Below are 19,155 nucleotides of genomic sequence, written 5' to 3' on the forward strand. Positions count from 1 at the left end.
GTGTGAGGTCTTTTAAAACACTTTTTCTCCTGCTATAATGGGGGATAACTGATCTTTGAATAAAGTTTTTCATAGACTGTAATTATAAGTATCTTACCACTTAAAGTTCATGTGAAAATGAACTTTTCTGGAGTTCAAATTTTCATTAGCATGTCTTGTGGTATTTGCAATACTTTTTGCAAAGGAAGAGGAAGAAATTTGGAAAGGTGCTGACGTTGGAGGAAGACAGTGGACAAAGACTGTGAAAGATGAATTACTGCAGCTGAGGCTGTGGCTGTGTGAACTTTTTTTTTTTTTTTTTTTTTTTTTTTTAAGCAGAAGCGTGGGTTTTATTGGTTTCCAGCTGAACTCTTGTACCACTCAATCCCAGCTTCATGCTGGTTTTTTCAGTTCAGTAGTTAGTGTGCTTGCATGCTAAATTGGGTCATCTGACTGCAAAATCAACATATATGACTGCAATTTGTGTCTGCTTCTGCAGCATATATGGATTATGCTTGTACACCTCAGAATGTATGGCATCATCTGGAACATTTGTCCTGTTTCCACAGGTGGAGACTGTGCTACTTTGATGAAGAATATGGGTCCCTTACCTGTAGACATGGCAAGGATGTACTTTGCAGAGACTGTTCTGGCTTTGGAATACCTTCATAATTATGGAATTGTACACAGGGATTTGAAGCCAGACAAGTATGTATTTAGAATATAACCAAAAGAGTACTTTGAAATGGTTAGATAAAATAAGAAAAGTGTAATTTTACTGTACCGGAAATGTTTCGTTTTTTAATATCATAAATGTTATGTGGATTTACAATTTCTGCCTAATATGTGAATTTTCATTATCTGCAGTTATAGGGAATGTATGTTTCCAAAAGTGTTCTTTAACAAGTCCTTTAAGATGGAAGAGGCTATCTGAATAGATAAAGAAAAATGTACTTGTTTTTTTTGACTGAATGGAGGACTGATTTTTTTTTTTTGGCATATTGACATTATATGTTAACGAAAAGTTCTAAGTATGCTTAAAAACAGGTTAATGCAAAGTATCAACAACATGCAGGTTTTTGCTATTTGCATTTACAAGAATAAGATTGAACACTATGGAAATCTCTCCTGTTGCTTTTTTTATCCAGTACTTAAATATACAGAGGCTTTCCACTATGTATTTGTAGTGAAAAATATGGCTGTTGTATCTCCATTAATCTTCTCCCCGTTTCACTTTAAAAAATAAAAATAAAAATGAATCGGTCACATCTGTTGGCTGAAAATACCTTCACGGTGCGACACCTCAGGCCAGTGTAGTGTTACCAGCTAACTTAATATCTGAGTTCTTTTCAAATGAATGACCCAGCTTGCTACAGGCACAAAATGCCCACCTCGCTTCCAAAGCCGGATTAATTCTATTCCAGTTCTTTCAGAATTACTGTTTATTTTTGTTCAAATAATCTAGCATTAACTTGTAACGCTTAGTTGATTCTCTTAAGATGTGAAATTGCGTATAGAAACTTCATTTACATTGGTAACAACAATAACACGTTTGCAACTGTCATATTCTTCACCTGTTTTGTACTTGATTAAAGTTCTTTTTAAGCTGTCTTTATATTTTTGCAGTGCTGTTGAAACATTTTCCTCTGAGTATAATAATAATAATAAGGATATAATTTTGCATTACATCACAGTAACTCCAAATCATTCTAATTTTCAGTTTATTGGTAACATCCATGGGCCATATAAAGCTTACAGACTTCGGTCTGTCAAAGGTGGGGCTAATGAGTTTGACTACCAATCTGTATGAGGGTCACATTGAGAAGGATGCCAGAGAATTCCTTGATAAACAAGTAAGACACAGCCTTTTTCACTTTTACATTGGTTGTTTGAATGAACTGATGTTTTGCCACCAAAATGTACTGTAATACCACATAAGCTGTTGTTATTTCTGCATTGCTGTTCTGATGGTGTGTCAGTTACTTCTTCTGATGCCCTGCAGATTATGGTAGTCTTTTTTCTTTCTACATTTGGGTCTATTAGTAAGATGAACAACCTAATTGTGTGCAAGTGAGCCTGTGAGAGAGACAAATGGAAAACTGTTTTTATAAGGAATTCAGAAGTCTCAGCAGAGTACTTGTGGAGCTCATGATGCATTGTACAACCAAGGGTGCTAAAATCCTTGATATGGCCCATTTCCCTTTAAGCATGCCTCATTACCATTGCTCACAATCTGTTCGCTGTAAAAGTTACTTAAGATAAAACTGTCACAACTTTCTTTTAAAGATAAGGATATGTTTAAATTAAATAAAATGTTTGTTGTGACAGTCTTGCACATATGAAAAACAAACTGTCCCTTGCGTGACAGACATGTAAATGTGATTACTTATATGAGTAGATAGGTCATTTAAAAATGCACTATGCAAAAATCCTAAGATATACTGAATTTCATTTTTCTTTTTTTCCAAGTTATTTTACATTTCAAGATGTACAAATGATATGACATAACTAGACTAAATTCACCATCATGCTTATTTTCTTTTGTTTTAGGTCTGTGGTACACCTGAATACATAGCTCCTGAAGTAATACTGAGACAGGGTTATGGAAAACCAGTGGACTGGTGGGCTATGGGGATTATACTTTATGAATTTCTTGTTGGCTGTGTGCCATTCTTTGGAGATACACCGGAAGAGCTGTTTGGACAAGTAATCAGTGGTGAGGATCATCACGAAGAATCAGATTTCTTAGTTTGCTGTCAAAAAATTCAATTTATTTTAATAGTAAAGATATTTACAACATTATTGATACACTAAGTTTCAAGCTAGTTTTGCTCAAAAAGGACACCATTATTTCAATACTGTAATATTTGATTTGCTGTCAAAGCAGTAAGAATAAATATATATTAAAAGCTGAATTGACCATATGCTGTTACTGAGTACAGAAGTGCAGTGATATAGAGTACAATGATGAAGCTACACTGTTTGAAAAAGAAAAGCAGAATTAGTAGGAAAGTAGCGCCTCCATGGCACAGTGTTTGGTAAAGAACAGTCTTTAGTAAAGAAATTATACCAGAGAAGAAATGGTTAAAATAAATTTGCATAAGTGGGAAAATGCCTCATGACACAATGAAGAAATTAACAAAGATGTGATAAAACCCTAAAGCAAATGTCTCTCAAATAATAAATAATGAGAAAGAGAAGGAAACAAATTCAATTCACAGATTGTTAATGATTTCATTCGTGATTGTTCTAGTGTAATGTTATTTCTGTAACAGCTGTTCTTCTTTCATTTAAAATTCAATAACCTTTTAGATCTTAACCTGCAAGCTGACCCTAAGTATTGTTTTGTGGCTTGTGGCAAAACTGAATGATAATTAAACAGGATCATTTACTGTCCTACCTGCTGTTTCCATAAATTTCCCAGATGCATAGATGTAGAAGGCCTCTATTTACGCTGAAAGTTCAACAGAATAGCACCTCTGTTACTGTATATTTCCCAGTCTGTTTTACAGTCTGCCTAAAAGGTCCGCTAACTAAGACCAAAATAAACAAACTCAACAGAGACAAAACTAACTGAACCTCCAGTTCCTCTTTCTCTGAGAACTCGTCAAATCCCCTTTGTACAAAAGGAATTAGTCTGTCATCATCTCACTTTTTGCTGCCTCTGACATTAAAAGCCAGACATGTTTGCAAACTTTAATGAAATGTATTTGAGAGTTACCTGTAGTATAGCAGAGTTTCCTCCTTATAAAACACCCTAGCTGTTTATGGATTTATAACTGTGCAGTTTTCTGATGTGATACACCAGAGCCTGAGTGACAAAGAGAATCAACTGTTTAATTAACACAAGCAGCAAATGCTGGCTTTGTTCTCAATGCCTCGTGGCTGCAGTGCAGCTTTATTCATGCTTTATTTTCCAAATCAGATTTAGACTGCAATGGAAGCTGTAGGCAGACAAACATGGAAATAACTCATGTTTTTATTGCATTTCCAGACACATGCACATGTGCTTTTATCTTTATGCTCCCTGACTGGGAGAATGTGGGGGAATAGTTGAAAATTAATGACCAAATTTGACTTTAGACTTTATTTTGTATGTTGCACTAATTTTACATTTTATAAACCATCATGTCAAATTATCTGTGGAAGTGTGTTTTTGCAAACCTGATTCATTCCCACTTACTCTACAACGCTGTTGGTCAGCTTACTTTCTTGTTTTAATGTTTGATTGTCATGCTTTTCCTTTTGATTTTAAATGTCTTCCTGAAATCATTCCTACTGTGAATTATCTGTAAGAGAACTGCTTCCTTGGATAAGTTTCCTGTGCTAAAATATATGTCCCTTTGTATGCAACTGAAAAAGCCATGTTACAGAACCCAAACCATAGCACAGAGTTTTGTTCCAGTTTCCGTTGGTGAAGGCTGCATTCAACTTGACAATCTACTCATTTTGGCCCCCTCATCTTAGCTTCTTTCTTCTTTATTATGGTTTGCCGTTCCTCCCCTCAAGTTTTATGAGTAAATGGTGGGAAGCTTCAGTGTAAATTAGGTATCTGAAACTGTAGTGTTTAAAAATAAGCCTCCCGAAATGGGTTACATTTCGTGTTTTTTTATTTCAGTACCTTTCTTTAAATTTCAAAATGCAAAGGTGAAACTCCTGTGTAAATTCTGATCATTGTATCTTCAATGGAGACCATTTTAAAGGAAAAAATCTAGGTCGTATAATTACAACACAAACTTTAACAGCCTTCTCTGTTTTCTGAGATCCTAGTATTCTGTCTCCTGATGCTGAAATCCCTGTACCTTCCAAGAAACTTTTGCAGGGTTTTGTCTAAACCTGCAATATATTACACTTGTGGACGCAGCTTCTGCTTAAAATCACATGAAAATAGCTTTGTAAGCTGTCATAAAGTTCATGTTGATCTTGAAACTGGCACTGTTTTCCACTGTTTAATTTAAATCAGGGTTTAGCAGAATTTTTAATCAGCGCTACCTGGATGTTGTGTAGTCTAATATTGTGACTGCAGGATTTCAGTGCAACTTGCTAGGAAGTGCAAAAGGCTTAATAATGTAAGAATCAGAAGAGTGAGTTGTTTCTTCTCAAGTATGAGAGACTTGGAAAAAAGCTACATTGGCATGGATCTCTCCAGAGCAGAGGCCAATACCTCAGCCCTTAGTCATGGGAGTAATGACTTTAGTGAATGTCTAGCATTAGAGAACTACAGATGTAAGCAGTGACTGCTGGGTCAAGTCAGCTGTGTCCATCTTATCAGTAGTTTCCATTGAACAGGACTGAAATTTAAACCATGATGATTTGGCAGGGGAATAGGGGGACATCGGGGAAAAGGGACAGCATACAAGCTTGATGAAATTTTGCAATACTTTTCCACAAGCCAAGCATTGCTGTATTTTGCTGTTAAACATTGTTTTGGGTTAAAGGATACTTCTGACGAAAATGGGAGCATAAAAATAAGTTTATTAAATCTGTGTAGAGAATATTAAAATCAGAAGTAATTGGTATGCAACAGAGCAATTTGGAAAAGTTGTCTTAACTCTGACTTTACTGTTAGCTTACAATGATGGCTTTAGATAGCTTCTCCTTAATGTTGGGATCAGAATTAAATAATAAGAAACTGTCTTTTTCTTGCTAGATGAAATCAACTGGCCTGAAAAGGATGAAGCACCACCTCCAGATGCTCAGGATCTCATTACCCTGCTGCTCAGGCAGAACCCTTTGGAAAGACTGGGAACAGGTTAGGAGAACTACTAAAAGTTTTGTTAGTGTCTTAGAAATATATTCACCACTGGAGCTTTTGTTCACTTTTTTGGGGGGTTGGGGTGGAGATGGGAGGTCTGGGAAACATTTGTCGGGGCAAGAAGCATGACATGCTGTTATAGCAGGGGTTAATTTACAGATTCAAACCAGTAATAAGACCTTAAACAAGTGATAACTGTCCTTCTGTGGTGTTTACATGTAGTTATTCTCATTTATTATTCTCTTACTTGAAATAATAAAACAGGAACTTCTCAAACATCCAGTTAGGCATAGGATGGGATTACTTCATGAATGCAGTACTAAATAACGAAACTCAAAAACAGAGAAGGGGAAGACGTATACAACTGATGCCTGCTTTTTCAGAAGTATCTTTACTTGGCAAATTGGTTCTTCCAGGCGTTAATCAGAAATGACTGTCTGAAAGATCCTATCATTCTCATTTAGCACTATTATACTGCACGAAAAAGAATGGAATCAGAAGCATGAATGTTAAGGAAATAACATTCAGCAGCAGGATTTACATGGGAATTTGGGTGAGATGCAGTAATGAACATTACATGTTAATTTTTAAAGTGTTAGTGTATGGGACCCCTAGTCACTGACTACCATTCCGCTGGGCAAAGCAAATAAACAGAGCAAAAAAAAGGCAGGAGACTGAATATAAACTATAGTCTTACTTGTAGTGAGTATTGTTCTCCAGGAATATAAATACACTGGGACACTAAGGAAACCAAGTGGAAGGTTGAGTCAACATAACTACTTAGAAAATTACTGGCAAAACTGAGTCCAGCAGTTAGAGTGGGATGCATATTTTTAAAGCGAAAAAAAATAAATAAAAAGGAGCTTAGGGAATCAGTTTATAATTGTCCTTATCACAGCCATTCAGGGGGAACATGAGTATAGCCTAGACCCCAAGTACCGTTGACATGGTCTCAAACTACAGGTCTTCTTTTTGGAAGTGGTGTAGTGACAGAAATGACTGAACTGCGTGTCTCTTGTTCCCTGCTTACATGGAATATGAACAACCCTTAGCCTTCCCAGTAGCTGATGGTCTGGAGTAAGTGGCATACTGTAAAGTTTGTTCTCTCTTGCCCCAGTGCCGAATAAAGTAAGAGTGAGGGAGATATGATGTCCAAGATGGTTTCTCCACTCACTTCATCTACTGGAGAAGGCACCACTGTTGAAGGCAAAATGAAAAGCCAGGGCTAGTTCTGTTCCCTTGTTTTAAATATATATGTTTTATATATTTTACATATATACATATATATTTAAACATATAACACAAAATTTCTGGCATTTTTATTGTTTCATTGCCAGAATGGTCTTCAATGGTCACTTTATTAACACTACAATGGTCAATGTAGTGTTAATGCAGTGTAATGCATTAACACTAGCAATGTAGTGTCAACCTGTGAGAGGCTGGATCTCAAGTAAATTGGAAATTCTGCCTCTGTTTTGCTGTAGCTGGATGAGAAAGTGAATTGGCTAGAATGAGGCTGGCTTAAGTACTGTAATGGTCAGTGCAGCTACATGGAGCATCTGTTTTGTTTGTTTAGGGGCTGATTTCCTTTGACAGTTTGTGGTCTCTCAAGAGCTGGCAGTCTAAAGAAGAGAGTCCTGCAGTCATTCTTTGAAGCACAAAGGAGTGTTTAGAAACCACAACAAAGTTTTTTTAAGTGTCAGTAGCAATGCATAGAAATGGAGGCTGCAACATGACGGGTCCCATGGGGGCACTGGAAAATAACATGGTTTATCCCAGGCTCCACCATGCATTTCAAATGACAGCCGTATCTGTTTAATAAGTATTAGCTAGCTGCATAACACTCCATGAAAATGGTAATTGTGTGTTTGCTCAGGAGACCTGAGTGGCAGAGTCAAGCTGAAAGAAGAGAGACAGATACTGTATTCTTATGAAGAAGGAAAATGACAAAACAAACAAACAAAAAAAAAAACCAACAATCTCTTTGGGTCTGAAGTGTCTGATATCTAATGAAGAATTACACCATTTGCTTTAACATCCCATTACTATGTTCAGGAAAATTATCACTCCTTGACTAGTTACTTATGATTAGATATGATTTTGGTTTCCTTTGGGAAGATTTGGCTTTTATGAGTTTTTTTTTTTTTTTTCCCTGCTGCAGTCAGAAAATCAAAACCTAGAAATCTTAGCACTGACTTAGAGGTCAGTGCTGGAGAATTCATGCTTTTTCCATGGCTCTGTACTGACATAACATTGACTTACCAAAGTTTATGCTGTATATCAAGTTGGAGTAACTCCTGTGCAGTAGCACACATGTTTTCAGAATTAAATCTATGTTTATTAAAACATCTCCACCCATTTCCCCAGGTATTTTCAGCGTGTTATTGTTTATTGTTATTTCAGTATTTTGCATTTTTACAGTTGTTGTCTATTAATTTGAAACTAATGTAGTTGTTTAACACATTATAAAAAGTAGGCAGTAATCTATAATGAGGTAAAATACACGTTATTTCCTATAGAATTGTGTATTACTGTCTTAGAAAAGGAGTTCCTAATCACCAATGATGTTTACGCTCAGCAGCAATGAAGAATCATTCTTTATTACTTTATAACTTGTAATTACTTTATAACTCATGTAATACACATGTTTACGTTTTTATTTCAGACTAATGCATGGCCAATGCATAATCAGTGTGGCCAGAAAAATAGAAATGTTAGAAGGGGGAAGAATAAGAAACTGCAATGCCAACCTTGATGAAAAATGGCAACGAAGAGGTGCTCTGACATGTTTAGGTGATACTAGTGAGAAAGGGTAGTAGGAGTTTGTACCTGCGGTGATGACTGTGCCTTTCCATGCTAATTTGCATTTTTTTCACGAGGGATTTAGTTGAGTTAATGTCAGTGGATTTGTTGTCATTTGCTCAGTGTTTTTCTCTGGCTCCCCCAGGTGGTGCATATGAAGTAAAGCAGCATCAGTTCTTCAGGAGCCTTGACTGGAATAGTCTGCTGAGGCAGAAAGCAGAATTTATTCCACAGTTGGAGTCCGAAGATGACACAAGTTATTTTGATAGTAGGTATTATATTGCATATAAAAAAAAAATCAATAAACACCTTGCTTTGATTGTGTATTTTCTTAATGCTTTGAGAATCTCCTGTGTCAGAACTCTGGCAGCTGTGCAATTTAAGTAGTGGTATGACATTTCAGGAGAACTAATAATATAATTGTGCTTTCAGTTAATAATAAAGCTTATTACCCTTTTCTACTTGCCAATTCAAATAATTTATTACACTTGTCTGTAGCTCGTTCTGAGAAATACCACCATATGGAAACTGAGGAAGAAGATGATACAAATGATGAAGATTTTAATTTGGAGATAAGACAGTTTTCCTCATGTTCACACAGATTTTCTAAAGTGAGTAAAAATTGATATAATGTTAATACATATTTAATGCATAAGTGTTTTGATGCTTTTCTAAAGTTTAGAAATGTTAGATATGAAAGAGGTATACAGGGTGTACATATACAATGTTTCTTGAAACATTAACTGAAATTTAAGTGAGAATGAAATGGGTACCATGAATACCAAAAACATGAAAATATTGTATAAGAAAATTATTTCTTGAATCCTTAAGTAATAGAAAATGATATAAATAGTTTGATATTTTCTTTAGAAAATGCATGTGGGTTTTCTTTATGCATAGTTTGAACGTTTCTCCAGTTGTACTTGCAGATGATGGCATAACAAAGATTGCAGTACTAGCCTATAGTAGTGGTGAGCTTAAGTGGCAATAAACTGTAAAGAAGAAGCAACATGTGATTTGGTCAAAAAAAAAAAAAAAAGTGGATTTGAGTGAGTGATTTGAATGCTGTGAATTGAAGACAAAGCTGAGTGTCCAGAGGGGAAGAGATCCCAGCTAATTATTGCTGGGCAAGGAATGCAGAATGAACATACTTAGGAAATAGTGTAGATGAAAAATTGACAGGAGATAATGGATTAAGAAGCAGAATGCCTAATGAGCATGCTTTTAATAGTAGGCAGCAGTGACTTTCAAAAGCTTTCTATTAATGAGCAGTTTGTTTAATACGTTTTAAGAACTATTTAAAGGTAATTCAAAAATGCATGAAGGTTAACAAGGCCAAGTGCCGGGTCCTCCACCTGGGGCTCAATAACCCCAAGCAGAGCTACAGGCTGGGAGATGAGTGGTTGGAGAGCTGCCAGGCAGAGAAGGACCTGGGAGTGATGGTGGATAGTCGGCTGAATATGAGCCAGCAGTGTGCTCAGGTGGCCAAGAAGGCCAACGGCATCCTGGCTTGTATCAGGAACAGCGTGACCAGCAGGGCTAGGGAGGTGATCGTCCCCCTGTACTCGGCTCTGGTGAGGCCGCACCTCAAGTACTGTGTTCAGTTTTGGGCCCCTCGCTACAAGAAGGACATGGAGGTGCTTGAGCGGGTGCAGAGAAGGGCGACGAAGCTGATGAGGGGCCTGGAGAACAAGTCCTACGAGAAGCGGCTGAGGGAGCTGGGCTTGTTCAGCCTGGAGAAAAGGAGGCTCAGGGGTGACCTTATTGCTCTTTACAGATACCTTAAAGGAGGCTGTAGCGAGGTGGGGGTTGGCCTATTCTCCCACGTGCCTGGTGACAGGACGAGGGGGAATGGGCTTAAGTTGAGCCAGGGGAGTTTTAGGTTAGATGTTAGGAAGAACTTCTTCACTGAAAGGGTTGTGAGGCACTGGAACAGGCTGCCCAGGGAAGTGGTGGAGTCACCATCCCTGGAAGTCTTCAAAAGATGTTTAGATGTAGAGCTTAGGGATATGGTTTAGTGGGGACTGCTAGCGTTAGGTCAGAGGTTGGACTCGATGATCTTGAGGTCTCTTCCAACCTAGAAATTCTGTGAAACTCTGTGAAAAATGTATGTTTGTTTGTATCTTGTTTGTTATGCTTTAATTAACTGGTATATTTCGTAGTGGCTTTGCAGTACTACACATATATGGTATCTGTGATAGCATGGAGGAGCAGAGACAGGAGTTGTAGATATAGTTGTTTTCTGTGTGAACTCTTTATTTTCACTTGGTGACATGTTTCAAATTCAGATATTAGTAAATGATTCAGTCTTTTTGAAGATACCTTGGACAAGATAACTTGCCTCTGTGGAGATACCTTGAAGAGGCAGTGGGAGCCAACTGAAACACAAGAAGTTCCGTCTGAACCTAAGGAAGCATTTTTTGTAATTGAGAGTGTGTCAGAGAACTGGCATAGATTGCCCAGAGAGGTGGTGGAGTCTCCCTCTTTGGAGATTTTCAAAAGCAGCCTGGACATAGTCCTGGGCAACCTGCTCTAGGAGTCCCAGCTTGAGCAGGGGTGTTGAACCAGGTGGCCTCCAGAAATCCTTTCCAACCATTGTTTGATTCTGGGCTTTTGTGTGCTTCTACCCCCTCTGTTCCATAATAATGATTTAGTAAGTTAATGTCATTATGTCACTGTGCCCTAGCTGCAACTGCCAAGCTGTAGAATATACAGCTGACAATTTCTATATGCTGTTTGTCAGCTAAGCAAGCAGACTTCTGAAATGTTAAGAATTTATTTTTTCTAAATCCTTTAGCCAAGTAATTTATCCTTTCCTTCTCAGTCTTAAATTCTTGAGAATTTATTCTTTAATTCTGAGATTCATTTGTCTGCTTTCCACATCTGACTGGCAGATACTTAGTCAGTTTCCTAGGTAGCGTTTTTTTTCTTTTGTGATTTTCTGGTTATGAGTAAATTCAGCATTTGCATTGATCCTGTGACATGGAGACCCCAAGGCGATGGATTTTGTTTGTAGTCTTGTGGTTCACACAGTGAAATGCAGAGAAAGCTGATGAATTTGTAATGAGAAGAGATACTATTCATGACCCTGTATATGGAGCCAAGAAAGCAAAACGTTTTAAGAACAGAAAGTATAGAAATATAAAAAGGCTCAAGAATTTTGAAGTTTACACTGTGAAATACTGTATAAGAGAGTACATGCAGAGTACCACTTGAAATAAACGTACTTTCCTGAATATCTTTTTATATCAATTGTCAGTGATGAGGGCTGGGCTTTTTTATATGATTGTGTGTGGTTTGTTTGTTTCTTCTGTAACAGGTTTTTAGTAGCATAGACCGAGTCACTCAAACACAAGGTGAAGAAAAGGAAGATGCAGGAGACAAAACAAAGAGTGTGACATTGCCTTCAGTGGAATCTTTAAGCTGGAGTTCAGAATATTCTGAAATGTAAGTAGAAGGAAGTGGTCCACATCCTGCTAGTCAGCTAGCAAGCCACCTCATCTCAGCTAACTGCATGAGAGTTTGCTTATTTTTATTGCAGACAACAAATATCTACATCCACCTCCTCGGACACTGAGAGTAGCCGGCAGCGACATAGTTCAGGTTTACTGCCAAAGCTGGCCATATCAGCTGAAGGAGAACAGGATGATTCTACCTGCTTAGTGGGGCCCCGGGAAGAACAGGAAAAGCCTCCGTTAGTGAGCGAGGAAACAGTGCAAGATGAACCTGAAGTAACCACTCCAGCAAGTACTATCAGCAGCTCCACACTATCAGGTAATTCAGGGTGGGTCTCTTGCCTGATGACATTAGAAACAGTTGTGAGTCTTTGTTTAGCACTTAAATTCAAGGATTTAGAAATCCTGCATTTCAGTACTGCTTAAAAGAAAATAACTCAAGAGGGCTCTGGTTTGGAGAAAATGAGTCATAGGTCCCATAAGCACTTTAAGCACTATTTTTATACCTTCCCATGCCTAGGTTGATGATTTTTTGATTGATCATCCTGGAGTCTTTCCAGCTGATCTGTATAGCTATTTTCTAACACTCTGTGCTGCACTGTTACATGTTTTTAGTTAAGACTTTCCAGTGATGTATATTTGTTTCAGAATTGGCAGGGTTGCCTTTGGTTTGTAGAAATTGGTTTGTAAGGTTGCCTTTGGTTTGTAGTTGTCTCATTTGAAATCTAGGAAGAAGCATAATAAACCATTCCTTAAATAATATGTCTCCTTTATGCATCCCTTTCCCAACACAAACATTTGAATAGATTGCAGGAGGATCCAGGGCCCTACTATCTTGCTTGTTTGTACTTTCAGAGGAGAGTTCCATGTTTCTGTGGGAAAAACTGCTACTTAACACAGATCTCAGCTTGTATCAGTCTCACATTTGACCCTATGTATGTTCCGGTTACCTCCTCTCCACATTTACATTTTTTTACCTCAATAAGTTATCTCAAGATAACCCTTGTATCGTGTATCCTTTCTATTCCTATGCCCGTGATTTCCCTTATTGTCTGTATTTTCTTCCCTTCCACCCACCATTTCTGGGAAAATATCCTCAAGCCCATCCAGCTGTATAACCATTTCCATCTTCTTGTCTTGTCCAACATCTTGAGTGTGCTTTCTAAGCTGGGCTCATTCCCTTCCTCAATGTTACGTTGATGGAGTTAGCACAGCAGTCACAGATGTTAACTCAAATTACTTCTCGCTCTTTTATAACTTACTGATTACACTTAAGAATAATTTCATTTTTTTCTGTGGTGCTGCATTAGTAACAGGATATTCTGTGACCTTGAAGAAAAAATAGGTGTTTGTTTTGTTCAAAGGTCAGAGACCTGCTCTTGTTGCTTGTTTCATAAGGTCACACAACTTCACTTTGGCATCTTTGAAGAAAATTTTCACAGGTTATTCACTTGGCATAGGGTCTTCATGTGTTTTTTTTTTGTTTGTTTATTTTTAATTGCATGAAATTCTGTTGTCCTTAATTGAGCATTGTGGAAAATCATTACCTATGATAGACTAACACCACTGTGGTTGTATACTGAGTTTTGTGGTGCGAGGTATCTTCCTCCTTGTGGAAGTGATAGAAAAATACTCAAAGAATAAAAGCTGTAGATAGTAGTTATAAATATAATTAGTGTTTTTAATGATTTTGAAGTTTGTTAAGCTGGCAACTTATGTAGGATTGGAACCTCTAATTTACTTCAGGTGAAGTTCATATGAAAAATAATTGTATTAATCATAAACTTAATCATTAAGTTCTTCAAGGTTAGCATTGCATAATGAGCTACCAAACTTGCTTCTGCTTTTGTCTACATTTTGCTTTAGTCAGTGACTACACAATGTTGCAGTCACTGTTGCATCAGTTCATTCTGTTAACCTTTATGCATATCTGAAAGAATTACTCAGATTTCTGAAGTGTTGTTCTATGGATATATAGACAGAAGGAAAAATCACCATCTCACAACAGTACAGTTTTTCCTCCCTGACCCCCAATTTTTGCTCAATATGTTTATTCCTTCTTCTTTGTACAGTTGGTAGTTTTTCAGAACACTTAGATCAGATAAATGGAAGAAGTGAGAGTGTGGACAGCACAGATAACTCCTCAAAACAACCCAGTGAAGTTGCATCTCATGTGGCTCGTCAGCGATTAGAAAGCACAGAGAAAAAGAAGATGTCTGGAAAAGTCACAAAGTCCCTTTCTGCAAGTGCTTTGTCCCTCATGATTCCAGGAGGTAGAGATAAATCTGTTGATTCGAAATGTCGTGATTTGTTCATACTGCATGTTTTATAATGTAAATGTAAGATTTTGGAGAATCCAGAATGAATTCCAGGTCAAGTTTTGTTTTTCCTTTTCCCATAATCATAATGGTCTAATCTAGTCATACAGTTACAGTGGTCAGATCACACCCAAGAGACCTTCTCTGACAAGCAAACTGTAGCTTAGTGGTAACTACTTTGGTTTTGACCACATGTGTGTGCAGCAGGATGCAGACTTCAGTCCTTGTCCGTCCTGCAGTATGGTTGTAGCTTAAATTCTGAGCAGCTTGCTATGTACAGTTCCTTTAATAACTGCTTTTCAGTTACAGCAGCATGTTTGGCGTGGCTAGTTTTCTCCCATCTCCTGTAAGGTAAAGTGATAAACCAGAACAAAGTGTCCCTAAAGCGGAAATAGCCAATAAGCTCCTTTTTCTATTACATTGACTTGCAAGGAGTGATCACCATGTGAAGCCAGAAATGCTGCTATACATAAGTGGAAGTATAGTAGCAGTAGTATTTAGTGTTTCCAGGTGAAGCTCTGAGACTTCATATTGTAGTGGTTCAGAATCGAAGTCCAAATTTCCCAAACTAAGTGATTTTTTTTTTTTCAGAAGTGGGATTACGCATTAACTTCATACACCAGCCATGTGCTGCCTTTAGACCTTAGGCATAATCTTTTAGTATCTGTAGGTGTGATAATGCAGCCCCGCTCTGCTTCATGTGTTCAAAGGTGGCTTTGGCAGTAACTTATGGTTGCTTTGAGTCCACAGCGTGGCAGAGAATTTTATGCAGGGTTGTAGGTTTTGGTTCTGACCAGCAGAGGTGGAGAGCGCTGACATTGTACACTTCACCTACCTCCAAGTTGTAAAGCACATATGCCTTATGCTCTCTGTAATACCTTGGTGAGCAGATGCAGTGCTATTGTCCATGCATTTTGGAGAATTTTAAGAGGTGAAAGGACTGTCTGAGCACTATTAGTGCAGGAATTTCTGATTCACCTCATGATGTTTTCTACCCTTCTTCACCATACAATTCAAAAAACGGCATAGGCTTCCTGTGTAATATCTGTGATAAACACCAACTAACCATGAGAATTTTTAACAAGGGAAGTCAAGAGGAAAGTTTAAAGTCACAATTGAAGAGGAATATTTTGCCTCCGCTTTAGTGTGTACAACCCATTGCCCATGAAGAGAATGATTAGCATTTCTGTGATGCTGCCTGAATGTGAATGATCATTCTCACAAAATGCATGTGAGAGATGAAGATGTCTTTATTTTTACAATGGGAAAGATAGTGACTGTGTGTTTAGCCTGTGTAGGGTATTTTCAATTCTGAAAGCACTGTGGCCAAGAAGCAGTCTGGGCTTGTTCTTTGTATAGACTGTTTCTTTAAAATAATCTCTGACCCATAAGTCACAGGTGTTTTTTTCTGGTATATCCCTATAGCACTTAGTACCTTTTTTTTTTTTTTTCTGCTTGCAGAAGGTCTACAGGGCATGCTAATTATTCAGATTAGCTATCACAAGAGCATGGTACACATGCGGCAGTCTACACAGACAAGCAACACTCAGTTATTTATCAGTTTGCCTTCTATTGGTTCTTTTCACATCTGTCAAGAATTGCTGTTCAGAGATAGTATAGTCTGAATTACAGTGTTTATTAAACTGGAGGTTTCTTTCAGTTTAATCTCATCATTCTATGAAATCTGAACTTAGATTTGGCTACATGTAGGAATGTTCTTGTCACATTTATATCAAGCAAAATCTCATATATTACTTAATACCGCCAAAAAAATCCACCTTATTCACATTCATCAATAAAATAAACCAGAACAACAGATGGCCAGTGTCACTGATCATGTGGCTGAGAGTCACAGGGTGAGACTAAAGAGAGAAATAGATGAGGGGATCTGGGAAAGTTTCAGATCCAGAGGGTGGTGACAGTTCAGCCCACTCTGGGTTTGGCTGGTAGTGGGAATTCAGCATTAACCCAGTGATAGCTATCTGTAGGAGCCTTTGGTGACTCAGATTCAGGGAGTCAGTATACTCAGTGCCTTTGTTGACAAAACCTATCTGCCCTCACATGACATTGCTTGGCACAGCAGCCAAACCTGGAATGTTTCTGGGCTGCATTCCTTTCAAGAGCTGTCATCTTGTTATAGTCACCAGAGTATTTTTTTATGCTGCAGCAATTGTGTTTACATTTGCGCAAGTGTGAGCACAGCGTGCTTTCAAAACAATAAAATAAAATGAAGCCATAATTGATATTGTTGTAAGAAAGTCATGCGGTCTTAACTATCAGAATGTAGGAATGGAGATTTGGTACAAGCATTGTGAGTTACTGTCCATGTACCAATTAGATACTGTTGTTTTATTACGGTAGTGTTTTTAGATATGTAGAACGCAAACACTTTCTTTAAAACTTCTGGTTGATCTGACAGGTGGTTTTGGATGTACTCACGATAGCATCTGCTCCCAAAGTGATGTTCTTTTCATGTGTATTTGTAAGGAAGAGGATTGAGGACTGTTTTTTCAGAGTTAGCAATGAGTGTTTCATATCTAAAAGGAAAAAAACAGCCTACATCTAGCAAGTTAATGTTAGCATTAAGAAATCAGGTTATGCTATGGAGGAATTAAATTAATTTCTCAAATTGGGTTTGTTGGTCAAGCTTCAAACTCATTAAAGCTTCATGCACAGTGAGGAGAGAGTCTTTATGCAAACACAACGAAATAATTTGTCACAAAAGGTGTCATTAAATAGATTCCCAGTTTTGTGTATATGTTTGTGTGTGCTCAGAATGTATTCTCATAGGCACTTTTTTTCTTCCAGATGTATTTGGTGTTTCTCCTCTGGGAAGTCCTATGTCACCTCATTCACTGTCATCTGATCCTTCATCCTCCCGTGACTCCTCTCCCAGTCGTGATTCTTCAATTGCTGCTTCAAGTCCTCATCAGCCGATAGTAATTCACAGTTCAGGAAAGAAGTATGGCTTCACCATCCGAGCAATCAGGGTTTACGTGGGTGACAGTGATATCTACACTGTGCACCATATTGTTTGGGTAAGTTAAATCTTTTTCTTACATATAGCCAGAGAAAACTAGTGATATATTTGCTTTTGATCTTTTGTGTACATTGTATTTGCTTTTTGACAGCTATTCTGTAAAATGTGATATTGTGCTGAATAGTTACCTTGGAATGAAATTTGTGCCTGTGCACAAGGCCAGTGCTGGCAGTAGGGACAATTAGACCCATATAATACGCATCTTTGACAGGAGTGGTACCTATCTGTGACCACAGAACCATAAAATGGTTTGGATTGGAAGGGACCTTAAAGATCACCCCATGTGACCTTAAAGGGACCTTAAAGATCACCCCATGTCCCTGCCATGGGCTGGGATACCTCACACAAGCCTGGCCTTGCACACCACCTCCAGGAATGGAGGAGCATCCACAGCTTCTCTGAGCAGCGTGTCCCAGTGCCTCACCACCCTCTGAATAAAGAATTTCCCCTAACATCTAATCTAAATCTCCCCTGTTTTAGCTTAAAGCCATTTCCCCTTGTCCTACCCCAACACTCCCTCCCCTGCTTTCCTGTGGACCCCCTTTAGGTACTGGAAGGCTGCTGTAAGGTCTCCCTGGAGCCTTCTCTTCTTCAGGCTGAGCAACCCCAAATCCCTCAGCCTGTACTCATAGGAGAGGTGCTCCAGCCTTCTGATCATCTTTGTGGCCCTTTCTGGACCTGCTACAACAGGTCCATGTCCTGGACCTGGGGCCCAAGCCTGATTCTGCCTTTAACAACATGGGTCAATTTCACTTTTAGCAAATTTGGCACTTGTAAACAGGGTACTGTAGCTTAGAAAATGAAAGGGTTGGCACAGCCTCTCTTTGACTGGGGGCAGAGTCTGCAAAACTAAAACTAAACAGAAAATTTTGAAATACACATGAAGTTCATTAAACAGCTTCAATTAAGGAATTCACTAAAGTTGAGTTACTTCCACATTTGACTGGTCATTGGTAGGATAATTTAAAGTAGTGCTTTTGTTTAGAAATTTGCAAATCAGTTTGAAATATGGAAAACTTTGAGGATCTGTCATTCATGAAAAAGACTGACTATCAGTAATAAATAATGAGCTTTGAAACAATTCCACATCCATGTAAGTACAAAAATCAAGTAAGCAGTTGATGATGAAGTGATTACTTGTCAGATTTTCTTTTTTCTTCATTCATAAGGATTCAATATCTGTAATATCTGTATTTCTTTGTTGTGTTTAAAAGACAACCACTTTTATAGAAAGAATTGATAAAATAAAGCTACTCTTGAAAGTATGGAGAGTAATTAACAAGCATCCATTTTCTCCATCTATGATTTCTAGAATGTGGAAGAAGGAGGTGCAGCACACCAGGCTGGTTTAAAAGCTGGGGACCTGATTACTCATATCAATGGAGAACCAGTGCATGGTCTTGTTCATACAGAAGTCATTGAGTTGTTGTTAAAGGTAACTTTTGGTTAACTGGGACACATAAGCACTTTGCAGTTCCTCACCGGGGATTGTGGGGTTATGTTCTCTTCTTTCAGAAATTAGCTACCAGGTTTTATGATTGTTCAGGTACAAACTCTAAGCTGTTATTGCAGTGATGTGGAGAAAAGTTTGCGACTCTATGTATCCTAGGATGACTTTAGTTTCACTGCAAGGAACTGACACTACTACTGGTATACCTAAAGTATATTTGGGTACTGATGCAAAGATGTGTATCTCTTTCAAAAAAACTTGACATATGCAGGAAAAGCACTTCCATGAATCCAACCATCTTCATCAGGTAACTCAAGCTATTGACGATAATACTACTTCTCGTTTTCTCCTTATCA

General features: G+C 38.0%; 1 protein-coding gene across 3 annotated transcripts in view; it reads left to right on the plus strand.

Moving 5' to 3' along the window:
- Positions 1-19,155, plus strand: part of MAST4 (microtubule associated serine/threonine kinase family member 4) — a 200,719-nt gene that overhangs the window by 174,361 nt on the left and 7,203 nt on the right. For all 3 annotated transcript variants that reach the window (XM_032205667.1, XM_032205666.1, XM_032205668.1), the window contains 11 exons: positions 549-687; positions 1,700-1,832; positions 2,530-2,695; positions 5,630-5,731; positions 8,682-8,804; positions 9,035-9,147; positions 11,856-11,983; positions 12,078-12,310; positions 14,064-14,264; positions 17,118-17,347; positions 18,662-18,784. In XM_032205667.1, coding sequence (XP_032061558.1) covers positions 549-687; positions 1,700-1,832; positions 2,530-2,695; positions 5,630-5,731; positions 8,682-8,804; positions 9,035-9,147; positions 11,856-11,983; positions 12,078-12,310; positions 14,064-14,264; positions 17,118-17,347; positions 18,662-18,784 — 1,691 coding nt within the window. The remainder of the gene's footprint in view (positions 1-548; positions 688-1,699; positions 1,833-2,529; positions 2,696-5,629; positions 5,732-8,681; positions 8,805-9,034; positions 9,148-11,855; positions 11,984-12,077; positions 12,311-14,063; positions 14,265-17,117; positions 17,348-18,661; positions 18,785-19,155) is intronic.

Source organism: Aythya fuligula, chromosome Z (assembly GCF_009819795.1).
Source record: "Aythya fuligula isolate bAytFul2 chromosome Z, bAytFul2.pri, whole genome shotgun sequence".
Lineage (NCBI taxonomy): Eukaryota > Metazoa > Chordata > Aves > Anseriformes > Anatidae > Aythya > Aythya fuligula.